This window comes from Dryobates pubescens, chromosome 11, assembly GCF_014839835.1.
Source record: "Dryobates pubescens isolate bDryPub1 chromosome 11, bDryPub1.pri, whole genome shotgun sequence".
Lineage (NCBI taxonomy): Eukaryota > Metazoa > Chordata > Aves > Piciformes > Picidae > Dryobates > Dryobates pubescens.
In genome coordinates, this window is record NC_071622.1 from 35688770 (window position 1) to 35708567 (window position 19798).

The 19798-nt window shown below is 46.3% G+C and overlaps 1 protein-coding gene across 1 annotated transcript in view; it reads left to right on the forward strand.

Moving 5' to 3' along the window:
- DPYD (dihydropyrimidine dehydrogenase) overlaps nt 1–19798 on the forward strand; it is a 602387-nt gene that overhangs the window by 294100 nt on the left and 288489 nt on the right. The window contains exon 13 of the mRNA XM_054165155.1: nt 9251–9466. Coding sequence (XP_054021130.1) covers nt 9251–9466 — 216 coding nt within the window. The remainder of the gene's footprint in view (nt 1–9250; nt 9467–19798) is intronic.

Sequence of the window (19798 nt, forward strand, 5' to 3'; positions counted from 1 at the left end):
ACCCAAGGGAATAAAGTGTCCCTGCATAGTATGCAGTGCAAGTGGAAGTCTTAATTGGGTAAATGGGGTTGGTATTAAAAATACAATGTCCCATTAGTGCCTACAGTAAAATCTAAATACTGAAATTCTCATTACCTGAGGAAGCTATTTGCAGTGTATTAACAGTTTACATAGCACTCAGATTCTCTTACACTGGAAGCAAAGTTTGCTCTGAAGAGGCTGATAAACTGGACATGGAGAGTCTGATGAAAAATAAACACTGAATGCAGAGAGGAAAATAAAGCAAAGGAGAATTTAACTGGTGTCCTGCTTTAGTGCCACAAGCTACTCCAGAGCAGAGGACAGACAGGTATTCTGCTCCTTTTGGGGAGTAGAAACAAAAAGGCTGCATAACTGGACTGGAAGTTTACATGGAGATTCTATTTACAAAAGTACATACAGAAGGCATTCAGGTAGGGTGAATCCATTAACAAATGAGGCTGAGTCTACCAAGCCTAAATCTGCCAGAACCCTCCAGCCCCAGCAAGCCCAAGAGCAGGACACAAAGGCACCCCCCCAGCTCATCAGGTTTCACCTCACAGCTCGAAATTCCCCTTGCCAGCCAAAAGCCATCCCCCACACACAAACCATGAGATAAAGAGGTGCCAGAACTCTTCCCCAGGGAGAGAGAAAAGAGGAGAAGACAAAGATATCAGCTCAACACTGCCTTAAATAGTGTGACACCAAAAATCAAGACTAGAATAACATTTCAGTATCCTGGGATGGCCAGGTCCCTCCCTTAGGACTCTGTGTTTTTGGAGGACTGTGTCATTGTGGTCTTCTTAAAGGTACCTGAACCTCAAACCTGAATAGTACAAGTTCAAAGGGTGCAAACTTAAGAAGCCTTGTAACTGGTTGTTCCCTTTTAGTGGTGGGTTGAAATTAACCCCCCAACTAATTTGGAGAAAACTACCCCCAGAATATAATCACCAGACTAGCTCAGTGGGATGGAAGCAAATGAAGCTCTATTTACAAGCAGAACAAAAATCTAGAAATATGAAATGCAATGAATATGTGCAAGATATGCAGTATTTAAGAACAACACAAGAATCACAGAATCACAGAATCAATAAGGTTGGAAAAGACCTCAAAGATCATCAAGTTCAACCTGTCACCCAAGACCTCATGACTACTAAACCGTGGCACCAAGTGCCACATCCAATCCCCTCTTGAACACCTCCAGGGACGGTGACTCCACCACCTCCCTGGGCAGCACATTCCAATGGCTAACAACTCTCTCTGGGAAGAACTTTCTCCTCACCTCGAGCCTAAACTTCCCCTGGTGCAGCTTGAGACTAAACCAGGGGGGGACTACCAATAGCTTCCTCCTCTTGACCTTCTTTCCCCTCCCTGGACAAGGGAAAGGGAAAGAGAAGAGCAGAGAGCAGCTTGTTAGTACTTAGCCACAACAAGAATAGAATAGAAATGGAAATAGAATAGAATAGAATAGAATAGAATAGAATAGAATAGAATAGAATAGAATAGAATAGAATAGAATAGAATAGAATAGAAATAGAAATAGAAATAGAAATAGAAATAGAATAGAATAGAATAGAATAGAATAGAACAGACCAGAACAGGTTGGAAGAGACCCTCAAGATCATCGTGTCCAAGAATGCAGCCAAGGTCAGCAACAGCCAAGCAAAAGCCACCAGCTGGTACCAGCTAGAGCAAAGAAGCCATAAAAAGAATGTTAGTTTACACAGCTACCTTTATGTTAGTTATCAAACCAATGGGATTATTTAAACCTTATCATTCTTTTCCCTTTACATCCAATGGTAACTTATTTACATTCTACCACTTTCTGCTCAAAGCCTGGGGAAAATTTCCTAGGCACCAGCCTAAAACTGCCACACCTTGCGATGCTCATTGCCTGCTGCTGACTGAGCACCGCTGTCCAAATGTTTGTGCTAAAAGAGCACAAAGTCTAGAGGAGCTGCAGAGGGAACCTTCAGAGACAGGAGACACAGCCTGTGTCTGGCAAACCAGCTGACAGAAACTGTCTCCATAGTTCAAGGAACTTTTCAGAAACACGATACATGATTCATTCTCCCACAAAAAGAGAGCTGAACAACTGAAGTTGGGACTGTAACAGCTCGATATCTTTCTCCCCCATCCATCTGCTCAAAGACTCTCTGATTGCATGTTTGTGTAATTTCATGCTGTTGGGGTCTGATTTTGCTTCCTAAAAATACTCTGGCTGAAGCTTTTTGTTAGTATCTCTGCATATTTTTTCTCACTTGTTCTAAAGCACTGCTTGTGTCCTGCCTTCTTAGACCCTATGAAAATGCTGAGTGTGAAACATCTTTAATCCCTGACCTGCTTGCTTCATTTCTTAGTGCACAGTGAATTTGAGTAACTGTGATGGGAGGGAGAGAGGGATCTCTCCACCTTTCTGCCTCCTTCCTCTTCAACCTCTAGAAATACATCACTTAAAAATCCTCCTTTATGGTGTTGCTTCCTCCTCAAAGCTTGCCTTTCCCCTCTTTCTCTTTCTTTCTTTCTTTCTTTCTTTCTTTCTTTCTTTCTTTCTTTCTTTCTTTCTTTCTTTCTTTCTTTCTTCCTTTCTTCCTTCCTTCCTTCCTTCCTTCCTTCCTTCCTTCCTTCCTTCCTTCCTTCCTTCCTTCCTTCCTTCCTTCCTTCCTTCCTTTTTTCCCCTTCCCCTTCTGGAATGTATTTAGTACTTGTGGATAGCCATGGCTTGAGAATTGGAATTTTCTATCAAGAAGGCTTGTGATATTAGAACGTTTCTGTTACCCTTTGCAGGTTTCAAGGCAGCTTATTCAACCTTACAGTCTCACCAGGAAGCTAATGGGAAAGCCTCACAGCTATCTTCACAGGGAAGTTTCCAAATGTCAAGTGTCACCTTTCCAGCTGTTAGATGAATGGGTTGCCTAGGGGCATTTATTTGGCTGTGCAGCCCTTGTAAAATCTGGTTGCTTTGGTGCAGAGTGCTGGAAGGTGGCATTTTTCTTCACCAGTCTCTGGACCTGGTGGAATGCTAGTGAGTAGAGGACAGAATGTCTTTGAAAGAAATTGTTTAGAGAAGGATTGTGTTACCCTGATGTTTATAGGGGTAGGTGTGCCTATGTGTGCATGCCTTTGTGCCCATGTGTGTGCACACTCTAAATTCACAGCCCTGGGTTCTGGAATCTTCCAGTATTAAATGAGAACAACCCTACTCTTACACACTAACTTATTACTTTATCACTTTCTAAGACAAGTAACTTTCTCATGCCTGAATTGAGCACACATTGAATTGAGATAAGTGTATTGACGCCATCTATCCATGGGTGGTTTAGTTACAGGAACAGGTAACCATTTCCAACTGTATATTAACACCAGGGTCTCAAAATAAGGCAGTCAGCCTCTGTCAAAATGAAGCTATGCCATAAGATGCCTCAACCAAACCAAGGCCGTGTCAGAGATTGGAACTTCAAGCCACCAACCTGACTATTTGTAGAACGCACTGTTTGAACAGCAGGCTGCTTGTATCCCAACCTACTCCAGGCAAAAGGCTAAGCAAACAGATGGGCCTCTTATGTGCCCTGAAATTCCAGTCACTGCAAGCTCTGGCACATGGTCAAGTGAAGCATGAGATCCAGACTCATGGACTCTCCAGAAGAAATGCCTTATGTTCAGAACTGGGAGTTATTTACAGAAGCTTCTTGGCTGCTCTTATGCTGGAAACTTTCCATCATTAGTTGCCTAAGTATCTCCTGCCTCTTAATATATTCCTCCTGCTATATGAAGCATAGGTTCATCTCAGAAATCATTGCCTGCAGCTGTGTGAGGCTAGTTTCAAAACACACAGAATTGCAGAATCACAGAATGGTCTGGGTTGGAAGGGAGCTCCAAAGGTCATCCAGTCCAACCCCCTCTGCAGTCAGCAGGGACATCCTCATCTAGGTCAGGTTGTCCAGAGCCCTGTCCAGCCTCACCTTCAATATCTCCAGGGATCAGACCCCAACCACTTCCCTGGGCAACCTGTTCCAGTGTTCCACTACCCTGTGGTGCAGAACCTGTTCCTAACATCCACTCTCAATCTGCTCTGCTCTAGTTTGAAGCCATTGCCCCTGGTCCTGTCACTGCAGGCCTTTGCATACAGTCTCTCTGCAGCTTTCTTGTAGCCCCCTTCAGGTACTGGCAGGCTGCTATTAGTTCTCCCCAGAGCCTCCCCTTCTCCAGGCTGAATAACCCCAGCTCCCAGCAAGACCATGACTAGTCAAAGCCCAAATCATGCAACTATCTACTTTTATTTTCAGAGGTCAACCTTCTTATGTTATGCCATGAATGACACAAAAATTTCTGTTAAATGATCATGGTCATTTATTGATTTAGTTTGGAGATTGCAATGACAGTCTCAAGCTGCACCAGGGGAACTTTAGGCTCAAGGTGAGGAGAAAGTTCTTCACTGAGCGAGTCATTCGCCATTGAAATGTGCTGCCCAGGGAGGTGGTGGAGTCACCATCCCTGGAGGTGTTCAAGAGGGGATTGGATGTGGCACTTGGTGCCGTGGTTTAGTCATGAGGTGCTGGGTGACAGGTTGGACTTGATGATCTTTGAGGTCTCTTCCAACCTTGGTGATTCTGTGATACTGTGATGACCCTCACCTTTGTCTAACAGTGACTTTAGGCTCTTGTACAGAAGCAGTGTAGGCTGAGGTTCTCTTCTATGCCTCAGTTACTATTCTTTTATTTTTGACCAGTGAATGGGGTTTAATAATAGTTTGGGTTTTTTTCCCAGGTATTTCAGTTATTACAGGGCTAACTCACCATTTTCTATGCCTGTGTTGAAAGTAAAGATATCTCTCTCATCTTCCTGGACCACGTTGCTGTGGTTAAGAATCTTCTCCATCCAAAGACCATGAATATCACAAATTGCTTCAGGCCTACAGACTGGCTCAGCCCAATAGTCCAGGCTCTGCTCCTTTTGCCTCTAGGCATATCCTGGTTAGGGTGAGGTAAGGCCACTGTGATAGGGATTTTTTTACCAGCCTGCTCAAGCAGCCAAAAAAATTGCCATGTCTGGAGCAGTGAATACCTGAAGGGTTGTTAGCTCAGCTGGCTGGCATCAAATTTAGTCAGAAAGGGCCACACTTTTTGTCCTCTATTTTTAACAAATCAAAGGAAGAGTTATTATAAATAAACCCTTGCCTGCAGGCTTTCTTTTCCATTTTGCTTGTGCAGTGTCAGGGAAATCCTTCATTATAAAGATGATTTTACTTTCAGGAAGCTATAAAACATTTTTGTTTGCCAAAAGTTTTGCTGTGCTGAAAACAACAGAATCATGGCTTAGTGAATTTGTTTCTTTTAAAAGCGTAGTGCTGACAGGAAAAAATAGAAAAGGCCAAAATAAAAGAGATAGAGCAAAAAGGGAAGAGATAGGAGGGAGGGAAATAAATCTGTGAGGCTGTATAGCCACTTGATACTGAATGCTTAGCTTCATTCTGCCTCTGTGTTTTTAAATGTTCAGCTTATTCCATTGAAACCCTTTAAAATCCTTCCTCTGCCACCTCCACCTGGGTCATCTCATCATTAACAGAATCACAGAATTGTCAGGGTTGGAAGGGACCTCAAGGATCAGCCAGTTCCAAACCCCCTGCCATGGGCAGGGACCCCTCACACTACATCACGTTGCTCAGAGCCACATCCAGCCTGGCCTTAAAAATCTCCAGGGCTGAGGCTTCCACTGATCATCCCTGTGGACCTTCTCTGGACATCTTAAAAACTATTAGGTCCATCTTGTGGTGCTTGAATGCTTGAATGGACTTGTTTGTGGTCTTGCTCTTTGGGAGAGAGTTTGGCAAGAGGAATATAGCTTTGAGAATTGGTTTGCGAATTGGCTTACGACCAGCTTGAGCGATAGCATGCAAAAGGCAAGGCCTATTTTTTTCAGGGTGAACCAGGTTTATCTGGTTCCAAAGTCTCACTGCTCTGGTGCATTTTCCTTTCCTTACCCTTCCTTCCCCCTCCCCCTCTCCCCTTCCCTTCCCTTCCCTTCCCTTCCCTTCCCTTCCCTTCCCTTCCCTTCCCTTCCCTTCCCTTCCCTTCCCTTCCCTTCCCTTCCCTTCCCTTCCCTTCCCTTCCCTTCCCTTCCCTTCCCTTCCCTTCCCTTCCCTTCCCTTCCCTTCCCTTCCCTTCCCTTCCCTTCCCTTCCCTTCCCTCCCCTTCCCCTTCCCTCCCCTTCCCCTTCCCTCCCCTTCCCCTTCCCTCCCCTTCCCCTTCCCTCCCCCTTCCCTCCCCCTTCCCTCCCCCTTCCCCTGTCCCTTTCCTTTTTGCAAAAAGACAATTGCCACTTTGGATCTGGGGGATGTTTCAGTGATTCCTGAAGGTCTTGATCCACGGTGGGGAAGCTTAGAGCAGCAAAGGCTGAGATGTTGGAGTGGATGAGGCCTTGCTGCATTGATGGGTGTGGACGCTTCAAACTCTCTCTGTTGCCTCTTGGGGTTTGTACCTTTCCCAGCCCCACAGGCAGTCACACTGCCCCATTCAGTTGAACACATCTGGCTGGTGTCAGCACTGGTCCCATGCGTGGTTTACCTGTGCCTGTCATGGTCTCATGGTAACATTCCTGAGAGCAGAACTTGTGGCCTTGTCTGGTTATCAGCTGCTGTGGTCACAGAGCTTGTGGCAATGGTGTGAAAACACCTTGGGAAACTGCTGTGTCAGTCCTGTCCCTGAGAGTCCTGTCCCTGAGAAGGTCCACAAAGACTTGTCCCAGTGATTCCCGGCATCTGCTGGCTATCAGCATGGAGTTTGTGGTCTTGTAGATAAGAAGAGTTCCCTCTGAGACAATGGTGTGAAGTGAAACGTAAGGATGTGAGTCCTGTTTGCAGTGGCACCCAGAGTCAGCGCAGAGCTTGTGGTCCTCTGGGACAAGACTGTGAAACATTTTGGGAAGGAAAACAATGCTGAGGCAATTAGAGGGAGACAAACTTAACTCCTTACACTGAGCAACCCACAGACTGAAATACATTCAAAGAGAACATTTGAACAGCTTTGGATAGCAAAGCAATGAATAAATAACTGCTTGCTAGCTGGAAAAATCAGTTTGTTATTCACATGTGCACATTAAGTGGAACTGGCCAAAAAAACCCCCAAAACCTTTCCAGATTCTAAGTGCTGGGTTCTACACATTGTCCACAACAACCCCAGGCAGTGCTACAGGCTGGGCACAGAGCAGCTGGAGAACAGCCAGGCAGAAAGGGCCCTGGGGGTACTGGTTGACAGCAGCTGAACGTGAGCCAGCAGTGTGCCCAGGTGGCAAAAAAGGCCAATGGCATCCTGGCCTGCATCAGGAATAGTGTGGCCAGCAGGAGCAGAAAAGTCATTGTGCCCTTGTACTCTGCATTGGCTAGGCCACACCTTGAGTCCTATGTCCAGTTCTGGGCCACTCCATTTAAGAAAGATGTTGAGGTGCTGGAAGGTGTCCAGAGAAGGGCAACAAAGCTGGGGAGGGGTCTGGAGCACAGCCCTGTGAGGAGAGCCTGAAGGAGCTGGGGTTGCTTAGCCTGGAGAAGAGGAGGCTCAGGGGAGACTTTATTGCTGTCTACAACTACCTGAAGGGAGGTTGTAGACAGGCAGGGGGTGGTGTCTTCTTCCAGGCAACCAGCACCAGAACAAGAGGACACAGTCTCAGCTGTGCCAGGGGAGGTTTAGGCTGCATGTTAGGAGGAAATTCTTCATAGAGAGAGTGATTGCCAATTGGAATGGGCTGCCCAGGGAGGTGGTGGAGTCACCATCAGGAGGAGGAGACTTGATAGGGTGCTGGGTTGCATGGTTTAGTTGATCAGATGGTGTTGGATGATGGGTTGGACACAATGATCTTGAAGGTCTCTTCCAACCTGGTCTGGCCTATTCTGTTCTATTCTGTTCTATTTACATTTAAAGCTTTTCATTGATTCTCAAGAGGAAACACCATTTTTAACATGGAAATAAAGATGATTGTGGCATCACAGCCATATCTATAATGTTCTTTGATCCCAAATCAGTCTGAATTTTTCTGATTTTTAAAGTATTCATATGATTACAATTAAATATTAAAGCAATAATAATAGTTGTGCACATATTAATATATATCCCATGTCAAAGAATAGAATAGAATAGAATAGAATAGAATAGAATAGAATAGAATTGAATTGAATTGAATTGAATTGAATTGAATTGAATTGAATTGAATTGAATTGAATTGAATTGAATGATGTAGGGCTTATCTCTGTTAGAAATTCTTGCTTTATTTCTTAGTGATTCTGTTGTCAACTATCTGAATGAGCAAAGATTTCAATTCACAGAATCACAGAAGTGTCAGGGTTGGAAGGGACCATAAGGATCATCCAGTTCCAATCCCCCTACCATAGACAGGGACACCTCACACTACATCAGGTTGCTCACGGCCACATCCAGCCTGGCCTTAAAAACCTCCAGGGATGAGGCTACCACCACCTCCCTGGGCAACCTGTTCCAGTGTCTCACTGCCCTCACAGGGAAGAACTTCTTAACATCTAATCTAAATCACCCTCCTCTAGCTTGAATCCATTCCCCCTAGTCCTATCATTACCTGACACCCTAAAAAGTTCCTCACCAGACTGGGGGGAATGGAGCAAATGGGTAGATTCAGGTTAGATGTTAGGAAGACATTCTAATCTGCTCTAATGCGAGCCCATGGCAGGGGGGGTTGGAAATAGTGAGGCGGAGGTTGGTCTCTTCTCCCAGGCAACCAGTACCAGAACAAGAGGACACAGTCTCAGGCTGTGTCAGGGGAGGTTTAGGCTGGAGGTTAGGAGGAAGTTTTACACAGAGAGAATGATTGCCCCCTGGAATGGGCTGCCTGAGGAGGTGGTGGGGTCGCCGTCGCTGGGGGTGTTCAGGGAGAGGCTTGACAGGATGCTTGGTTCCACGGTTTAGTTAATTGGGTGGTGTTGGATGATAGGTTGGACATGATGATCTTGAAGGTCTCTTCCAACCTGGTTTATTCTATTCTATTCTATTCTATTCTATTCTATTCTATTCTATTCTATTCTATTCTATTCTATTCTATTCTATTCTATTCTATTCTACATGATCCTTGAGGTCCCTTCCAACTCTGACAATTCTATGATTCTATGTATGAATAATTCCCTTTTCAGTGTTAATCATAACTTACATTTAAAAGCATCCACAAAAATGACTGTGATTTTTGTGTTTTCTGTCGTTGTTTTTCTCTTTCACAGTCCTTGCATGGCATTGAAGTTCCCACTGTTCCAGAGCTACCACTCTTCTATACTCCCATTGATTTAGTAGACATCAGCGTAGAAATGGCTGGCCTGAAGTTTCCCAACCCTTTTGGCCTTGCCAGTGCTACCCCTGCTACTAGCTCCTCCATGATCCGAAGAGCATTTGAAGCTGGATGGGGCTTTGCTGTCACAAAAACCTTCTCCCTGGATAAGGTGAGGAAACATTTTAGGATCTGTTTTGCATGCAACCATTTCTTTGCACTTTCAAAGCAGCTGACTCTTTTGGGAATGGCACTCTGGAATCCAGCTAACATAAAAGATGCCAGGGAAGTGTATGCTGGTACATTGTGTAGGTCAGCCAGCCTGGGGGGTTCCAACAGTGCAGTGTAAAGGTGGTTTCTGCTGGCTTACTTTCTCCCCTCTTATTCCACAACCTTTTCATATTAGCAGTCCTTTTATAATACACTGCAGTACAAATGTTTCCTGTGAGGGATCAGAATGCAAAGGGAATGAGTAACAGCTTCATCACACAACTCAAGGAAGGCAGCTTCTGTTCCAGGGCCTGCCAAGATAAGACATTGAAATGAAGTTGCAGTTGCAATGTGAGGATGTGGGTGTAAGCTTGAAGCTGGGTGGGTAGTGGAAGAGAAAGGTGGAGGCAACATGAACCAAGCCAATGAAGGGAAGAGTAGTTCTGCTTAAAGTTTGTAGTTGTTGTGTTTTAAGCTTTTCCTGGAGTCCAAAAGCCCAAATGGAACAGATTGAGGTTGCCTCCCTTCTCCCTTTACCCAGGTAGGAAAAAGCAGATTAGGCAGGAGAAAAGAGAGGTAAAATTATGAAATAAGGAAGTAAAAAAGGTAAGTTCAATAAAATATAAAAGGCATTTGAGTAAAAGGAAGGTTACAAAGGTATAAGGAAAATTGATTAATTAAAATATGTATAAAGCCAGGCCCAGCTGGCAAAGGATTCTCTGGATGCAAGATGGAGTCTCTTTAGATGCAGTCCTTAGGGGTCTGGAGCAGCATGGAACAGGCCCCACCACATGATTGCAGCAAACAGCAGTATCACAATATCACACTATCACTAAGGTTGGAAGAGACCTCAAAGATCATGGAGTCCAACCTGTCACCACAGACCTCATGACTAAACCATGGCACCAAGTGCCACATCCAATCCCATCTTGAACACCTCCAGGGATGGTGATTCCACCACCTCCCTGGGCAGCACATTCCAATGGCTAACAACTCTCTCTGGGAAGAACTTTCTCCTCACCTCCAGCCTAAACTTCCCCTGGTGCAGCTTGAGACTGTGTCCCCTTAGCAGCAGGGTGTCAGGAAGGCAAGGGCAGGCAGAGAGTACTGAGTACTGTGTCCAGTTCTGGACCCCTCAGTTGAAGAAGGACATTGAGACACTTGAACGTGTCCAGAGAAGGGCAACAAGGCTGGGGAGAGGCCTTGAGCACAGCCCTGTGAGGAGAGGCTGAGGGAGCTGGGGTTGTTTAGCCTGGAGAAGAGAAGGATCAGGGGTGACCTCATTGCCCTCTACAACTACCTGAAGGGTGGTTGTAGCCACGAAGGGGCTGGTCTCTTCTCCCAGGCAACCAGCACCAGAACAAGGGGACACAGTCTCAAGCTGTGCCAGGGGAGGTTTAGACTCGAGGTGAGGAGAAAGTTCTTCACTGAGCGAGTCGTTCGTCATTGGAATGTGCTGCCCAGGGAGGTGGTGGAGTCCCCATCTCTGGAGGTGTTCAAGAGGAGATTGGACGTGGCACTTGGTGCCATGGTCTAGTCGTGAGGTCTGTGGTGACAGGTTGGACTTGATGATCCTTGGGGTCTCTTCCAACCTTAGTTATACTGTGATACAGTGATACTGAGAGTGAAGTGGGAAATGGGTTCCTTAAAAAGGCTGTGGTCAGGAAGTGGGAGTGGAATAGACTTTGACCTGGGGACCCCTCTCCCTGGGGAAGGGGCCAAGTCTCTCTGCCCACCTGGGTCTGGTTTCTTTGTCCACCTGGGGCTAGGTGTAACCTACCACCGTAGTGCAGTGACATAAACCTTCAGTAGCACATAGTGGAAAAGGAAGGAGTTAGAATTAAGCCTTTAAGGTTATGGCACCTAAAATAAAGCACTTTGTGTGGATTTAAAGTGTGCAGCTACATTCAAAATGGCATAATTACACTGAGGAAAAAGGTTTGACAGTGAAAGAAAACAACTGTTTTGCTATATCTATTGCAGAGAAAATAGGCAGGATGTGGTGTGGGATGTAGATATAGTTTGACTTGTGGAGCGAGGCAGAAGATGAGAGGTAAATCTCTGGACAAAGGCCTGAGTATCGGTGCGAAATGATTCACAGTGTGCAGTGGCATGGGTTGTCAACCAGTGACAAATGGCAGCGAGGGCTGAAGAGAATGTTCAAGGTGGGTTTGGAAACAGGCTGGGGTGTAAAAGTGTGTGGAGAGATGGAGATTGTAGCAGAAGAGAAAAGGTAGGTTTGTTCAAGTGAACTGTAGAGGATGGACCTCTAATAGGAGGAAAGTCTGTGAACAGCATATATGGATCACAGAATCACAGAATCACCAAGGTTGGAAGAGACCTCAAAGATCATCAAGTCCAACCTGTCACCACAGACCTCATGACTAAACCATGGCACCAAGTGCCATGTCCAATCCCCTCTTGAACGCCTCCAGGAATGGTGACTCCACCACCTCCCTGGGCAGCACATTCCAATGGCTAACGACTCTCTCAGTGAAGAACTTTCTCCTCACCTCCAGCCTAAACTTCCCCTGGCAGACCTTGAGACTGTGTGCTCTTGTTCTGGTGCTGGTTGTTTGAGAGAAGAGACCAACTCCCTCCTGGCTACAATCACCCTTCAGGTGGTTGTAGAGAGCAATAATGTCTCCCAGACTAGCTTCTGCTGTCACACCCTGGAGTAGCCTTAAGGAAGCTAAGTATTCCTCTGGATTTCAATGGAGATTCCAATCTGCTTTTCAGGACATAAATATAATTCAAGTGTGTGCATGACATACTGTCAGCTGCAATTGTTCAGTGGCTAGGTTGAAGGCCACTCATAGAAATAACTGAGATTGATTTATTTATTTATCTATCATTTCTTTTATCACTGGTGTGTTGGCAGTCCTGCCAGACCGCACGGTGGTTGCTGTGTATCTCGAGAGCTAAACAGACCCTGGCTGAGTTCCAGCTTGGTGGGAGCTCAGAAGGAGAGACATGCATGTTGTAGGAAGTGATGTTGGTACTACACTGAGCAGCAGACTTGTGAGTCATTCCTCAAATGGTGACTGAAAACTCTTCTACTGGATGCCATGCTCTGGAGGTGTGACTTGGGTTGGAGATCTTTCAAGTGAGAGGATTTCTAAAAGCAAAAACGTATCTTCAGTAGTTATGATTTTTGAAATACATATATATATATATTTGTTGCAGTAAGATGCAAAATATATATAATATAACATATAATACTATGCAGGTAGTGTTTATTATAAAGAGAACAAGTACAGAAAAGAGCATTGGATGAATTCTAGTCACAGACTCACCGAATCACCAAGGTTGGAAGAGACCTCAAAGATCATCAAGTGACTGGCCTGCATTAGGAATAGTGTGGCCAGCAGGAGCAGGGAAGTCATTGTGCCCCTGTATTCTGCACTGGTTAGGCCACACCTTGAGTACTGTGTCCAGTTCTGGGCCCCTCAGTTTAAGAAGGACATCGAGACTCTTGAACGTGTCCAGAGAAGGGCAATGAGGCTGGGGAGAGGCCTTGAGCACAGCCCTGTGAGGAGAGGCTGAGGGAGCTGGGATTGTTTAGCCTGGAGAAGAGGAGGCTCAGGGGAGACCTCATTGCTGTCTACAACTACCTGAAAGGTGGCTGTAGCCAGGAAGGGGTTGGTCTCTTCTCTCTAGCAACCAGCACCAGAACAAGGGGACACAGTCTCAAGCTGTGCCAGGGGAAGTTTAGGCTGGAGGTGAGGAGAAAGTTCTTCACAGAGAGAGTCATTCATCATTGGAATGTGCTGCCCAGGGAGGTGGTGGAGTCACCATCCCTGGAGGTGTTCAAGAGGAGATTGGACGTGGCACTTGGTGCCATGGTCTAGTCATGAGGTCTGTGGTGACAGGTTGGACTCGATACTCAAGGTGTCTTCCAACCTTAGTGATACTGTGATACTATTTCTAGCTAAACTTCTAAGCTTAAGTAGGAGGCAGTAGTCTTTTTCTAGCATCTGGACTCTTGAATCAGGTATGCAGCAGCACTGTGTTCCATCCAAGTCCCACCTAATTTTGCTGCTACTGTATTCATCCAGGTAGGTGCTAAGTCTTCCCACAGGCGCCAAGTCATAGTATTTGTGCCATGGTTTGAGGTGCTTGGCTGTGAGGTGCTGCAGAAGTACAATGCTCTCCATTTATAATAGCAGCATGGTAATTAATGCTCAATAAGGTTCTTATGTGAACAATGAGTGCTATACAAAGACTGCTCTGTTTGACCCAATACTAGAATGAGGAGGTGGCAAAGAGTTTGGAATACCATAGGTTAGTGTAATATGCTGACTTTTTTTTTAACAGAACCAAAAAATCACCACCACCACCAAAAAACCCTATAGAACAAAACCAAACCACAGCCACCACCCCCTCCCTAAACCCTTAGCTTCTGGTTATGTAGACAGAAATCTTGTGCAGTGCACTGTTCAGCACAAAGCAGGATGATCTCTCGGACTGGTACCTATGGAAACAGACCTTTCAGGCAGAGCTGTCCTGCCCATCTAGCCATGGCTAACTGTGTACCAGGACAAGGAACAAAGATTTCCTGACCTAAGGGGACTGAGTGCACCCTCAGCAAGTTTGCTGATGATACAAAACTGAGAGGGTGTGGGAGGGGTGGGGTGGCTGACACCCCTCAGGCTGTGCTGCCATCCAATGTGATCTGGACAGGTTGAGAGCTGGGTGCAGGCAAACCTCATGAAGTTCAGTAAGGACAAGTGCAGGGTCCTGCATCTGGGGAGGAACAACAGCAGGCACCAGGACAGGTTAGGGGCTGCCCTGATGGAAAGCAGCTCCATGGAGAAAGACCTTGGAGTGTTGATGTATAGCGAGTTCTGCATGGGACAGCAATGTGCCCTTGTGGCCAAGAGAGCCAGTGGGATCCTGGGGTACAGCAAGAAAAGTGTGGCCAGCAGGGCTAGGGAGGTTCTTCTCCCCCTCTGCTCTGCCCTGCTGAGACCACACCTGCAATAATATGTCCATTTTGGGGCTCCCCAGTTCAAGAGAGACAGAGACCTGCTGGAGAGAGTCCAAGGGAGAGCCAGAGGATGATTAGGGGAGTTGAGCGTCTCCCCTGTGAAGAGAGACTGAGAGCCCTGGGGCTGTTCAGTCTGGAGAAGAGAAGGCTGAGAGGGGATCTGATCAATGTCTATCAATTTCTGAGGGGTGGGTGTCAAGTGGAGGGGGCCAGGCTCTTTTGGGGGGTGTGCAGTACTAAGACAAGGAACAACAGGTAGAAGCTTGAACATAGATGGTTTCAGCACAACATGAGGAGAAACTTCTTTACAGTGAGGGTGAGAACGCCCTGGATCAGGCTGCCCAGAGTCTCCTTCTCTGGAGTCTCCTTCTCTGGAGGCTTTCAAACCCCACCTGGATGCATTCCTGTGCAGACTATCCTGGGTGATCCTGCTCTGGCAGGAGGTTGGACTGGACAATCTCTTGAGGTCCCTTCCAACCTCTAGTGTTCTGTGATTCTGTAAGCCTTCAGGTTCAGAGAGAGGAGGCAGAACTCCCTACACTACAGTTCCCAGGAGAGAACAGCTTTTGGGAGGAAGGAAGCCTGCTAAACCCAGTTTTTGGCAGCCCCCACTTCAGCCTTGATTATATGTGCTACAAGCAGGATTCTGTGTTCACCCCTCTTTTCTCCTCGTTTCAACTGTCCTGGTTAGGTGTAATTTGTGGGCTTCCTTCTGATGTGCAATAGTCAAAGGCCAAGTGTAAACTGCCCGTGTGGCAGTGGGGAGGGTAGCAGCAGGAGAAATGCTCTTTTCCACAGCCGATTACTGATCTCACCACTGTGTTCAGACACTGAGAAGGAAACCAGTGGCTTCCCTCCTGACCGTGGGCATGGTAGCACAAAAAGTGACTTATGCAGGCTGAATTTGAGTGGCATACAGCTGGTGAAAAGCATATTGAATCTAACCACAGATTTCCATGCATTAGCTTGTGTGTGATGGAGAAAAGCAGGCTAAGTCTTGGAAGAAAGAGATCCAAATAGAGAGATAAAAAGGACTCAAGCTGGAGAGCTGTGATTCTTGTAAGACAGAGGATTCATTTTATATCAATTTCATTTCCTTTTCACTCTTTTGCTACCTAGCTGCTCTAGGTTAAGCCCAGGCAGGAGGAGTGGGTTGAAAAGAACCTTGCCCCACGTGGGCAAAGAAACCTGGCCCCCTCCCAGGGGAAGGGGTCCCCGAGTTGAAGTTTATTCCACTCCCACTTCCTGCCCACAACCTTATTTAAGAAAGGGTGATCTCCTGTCTTGCTCTCTCCTGCCCTGGGCTCTCTGACACCCTGCTGCTGTTGCTGTGAGCTGTTAACCATGTGGTTGGGCCTGCTCCATGTGGTCCCAGACACCTAAGGGTCTGCATTCAAAGAGAATCCATCCTACATCCAGAGAATCCTTTGCCAGCTGTGTCTGGTTTTGTGTACATTTTTATTTATCCCTTTCCCTTATACCTTTGTAACCTTCCTTTTACTTAAATGCCTTTGAATTTATGTTAAGCTTACCTTTTTACTTCCAAACTGATGCAGGAATGGTTTTTTTTTTCATAGTTTCTACCTCTCTCTTCTCCTCCTGCCTTTCTTTCCCTATTGAGAAAGGGGGAGAGGGGAGGCAACCTAAATCTGTTCCATTGAGATTTTGGGCAGTGGGAAAAGCTTAAACTGTAACACTAGCACAGAAAACTCATCTAAAATGCTAGGCTAGGGATCCCTACAGCCCATGAGAGGCTTTACATCCTTCAGTGGAGGAACTGTTGGACAGCAGTGCTGCAGTTCTAGCCCCTGAAACATAATTTACTCCCCCAGTCTTCCCAGCCATCACCTGTCTTGGCCCCACCTTGAAAGCATCACATATTGCTACAGAGGGAGTCAGCACAGCCCTGTTTCATGCTGTGCTCACTCTCTTTTCAAACACCCACGTACTTTGCTGCGTAATTGCCTCCACCACAACCTGTGTAGTCTTTTCTGTTTGCAGGGTGACAATTTCAACTCTGAGTGATTCAGCAAAAGCTTCTTCTTGCATGTTACAGTGCTGCTGTTGAAACCTAAAGAAGCTAATGTGAAAAATAGCAGAAATTCCTTCAAAGTACTTCTACCTTTCAGTGTACTGCAGTCTAACTGTTTTAGAATGTACTGGATATTATAGCACAGTTCAGAGTACTGTGTCCAGTTCTTAAGAGGACACAGTCTGAAGCTGCGCCAGGGGAAGTTTAGGCTGGAGGTTAGGAAGAAGTTCTACACAGAGAGAGTGATTGCCTATTGGAATGGACTGCCTGGGGAGGTGGTGGAGTCACCATAACTGGGGGTGTTTAGGAGGAGACTTGATAGGGTGTTTGGTGCCGTGGGTTAGTTGATTAGGTGGTGCTGGATGATAGGTTGGACATGATGATCTCGAAGGTCTCTTCCAACCTGGTCTATTCTATTCTATTCTATTCTATTCTATTCTATTCTATTCTATTCTATTCTATTCTATTCTATTCCATTCCATTCCATTCCATTCTATCCTATCCTATCCTATCCTATCCTATCCTATCCTATCCTATCCTATCCTATCCTATCCTATCCCATTCCATTCCATTCCATTCCATTCTACTGAGTACTGTGTCCAGTTCTGAGTACTGTGTGCAGTTCTTGAGTACTGTGTCCAGTTCTGGGCCCCTCAAATTAAGAAGGACATTTAGACACTTGGTTGTCTCCAGAGAAGGGCAACGAGGCTGGAGAGATGCCTCAAGCACAAGCCCTATGAGGAGAGGCTGAGGGAGCTGGGATTGTTTAGCCTGGAGAAGAGGAGGCTCAGGGGAGACCTTATTGCTGTCCACAACTGCCTGAAGGGAGGTTGTAGACAGGCAGGGGTTGGTCTCTTCTCCCAGGCAACCAGCACCAGAACAAGAGGACACAGTCTCAAGCTGCACCAGGGGAGGTTTAGGCTCGAGGTGAAGAGAAAGTTCTTCACTGAGAGTGTTGTTAGCCATTGGAATGTGCTGCCCAGGGAGGTGGTGGAGTCACCATCCCTGGAAGTGTTCAAGAGGGGATTGGACGTGGCACTTGGTGCCATGGTTTAGTCATGAGGTCTGTGGTGACAGGTTGGACTTGATGATCTTTCAGGTCTCTTCCAACCTTGGTGATTCTGTGATAATGCAAGCATTATTTATAGAATCACAGAATGGTCTGAGCTGGAAGGGACCTCCAAAGGTCATCCAGTCCAACCTCCCCACAGTCATTAGGGACATCCTCAACTAGATCAGGTTGCCCAGAGCCCTGTCTAGCCTCATCCTTGAATATCTCCAGGGATGGGGCATCAACCACCTCCCTGGGCAACCTGTTCCAGTGATCCACCACTGTCCCAGGGTACACTGTAGGCATCTCTGAGAGTGACTTGTAGAATTTTGTTTACCAAAGTAAACACCTTCCCACAGCTGCTTCAGTGTGGTGCAGATATGGTTTCAACCATGTGGTGGGTTGCAATTTCCCCCCCCCAACATTAACTTTGCCAGACCAGCTCAGCTGGAAGCAAATGAAAGCTGTATTTACAAGCAGAACTACAATCTGCAATGGAATGAGAGGAATATGGACAAGATATACAGGAGTTACAATAGTTACAGGTATTTACAGTTAACAAACAGCACAAGAAGGTACTAGCTTCTTCCTCTCTGCTCCCCCTTATCTCCCTGTACTAAAGGGAGAAGAGACAGAAGCAGAGAAGTTAATACCAAAACAACACAGCCAAGGTCAAGCAGAAGCAAGTTAGTAGCTCTCCCAGAGTGAAGAAGTGAGAAGAGAAGAAAAATTGGTGTGGGACAACTAGATTTTTGTGGTGGATGTTTCTCCAGTGGTGTTGTTTAGAATTATCTTTATTTTCCTTTTACACCTAATAGTGATTTATTTACATTTTAATATTTTCTGTTCAAGATCTGTGATAGCCTAAAACTACCACAATCCAGAAATAACTGTGTCTAAAATTGGACTGTCACTGCAAAAGGCAAATGGCAGCAGAATAAAGATGTCCCTTCACATACCTTTGCCTGCTGTCGTGCCTTCCCTTCTTGACGGCAGGATAAGTATGGATGTTGTGGATGAGAAGCTCAACATGAGCCAGCAGTGTGCACCTGCAGCCCAGAAAGCAAATCCCATCCTAGGCTGCATCAAGAGAAGCATAGCCAGCAGGGCCAGGGAGGTGATTCTCCCCCTCTACTCCGCTCCGGTGAGACCCCACCTGGAGCACTGTGTCCAGTTCTGGCACCCCTACTACAGAAAAGATCTGGAGGTGCTGGAAGGTGTCCAGAGAAGGCCCACGAGGATGATCAGAGGGCTGGAGCTGCTCTGCTATGAGGACAGACTGAGAGAGTTGGGGCTGTTCAGTCTAGACAAGAGAAGGCTCTGAGGAGACCTAATTGTGGCCTTCCAGTACCTGAAGGGGGCTACAAGAAAGCTGGGGAGGGACTTTTTAGGGTGTCAGGGAGTGATAGGACTGGGGGGAATGGAACAAAACTAGCAATGAGTAGATTCAGACTGGATGTTAGGAAGAAGTTCTTCCCCATGAGGGTGGTGAGACACTGGCACAGGTTGCCCTGGGAGGTGGTGGAAGCCTCATCCCTGGAGGTTTTGAAGGCCAGGCTGGATGTGGCTGTGGGCAACCTGCTGTAGTGTGAGGTGTCCCTGCTCATGGCAGGACAGGGTTGGAACTGGCTGATCAGAGGGCTGGAGCTCCTCTACTATGTCCTCAGAACAGACTGAGAGAGTTGGGACTATTCAGTCAGGAGAGTAGAAGGCCATGAGGAGACCTAATTGTTGCCTTCCAGTATCTGAAGGGGGCTACAAGAAAGCTGGAGGGGGGGACTTTTTAGGGTGTAATATTTGTGCATTTTATTGGCAGTCTATTGCAGGAGGGTTGGAACTGGAAGATCCTTGAGGTCCCTTCCAGCCCTGACAGTTCTATGATTCTGTTGAAATGGGGGAGTTGCATATCACCATTCCTGGAGATGTTTAAGCTGCACGTGGACATGGTTTAGTGTTGACTCTTCAGTGATGAGTTGATGGTTGAACTGGATGATCTTTGAGGTATTCTGTCATGTGGGATGGACTGAAAACAATCTTTTATAGGTAGTGATTGGTCAGGCATTGGAGTAGGCTGCCTGGGGAGGTGGTGGAGTCATTGTCCCTGGAGGTGTTTAAAATCATGTAGACATAGCCCTCTGGGGCATGATTTTATGGCCATCATAGTGTTAGGTGGTGGAGATATTTTTAAACCAAAACATGTCTATGATTCTATAAAATGTGA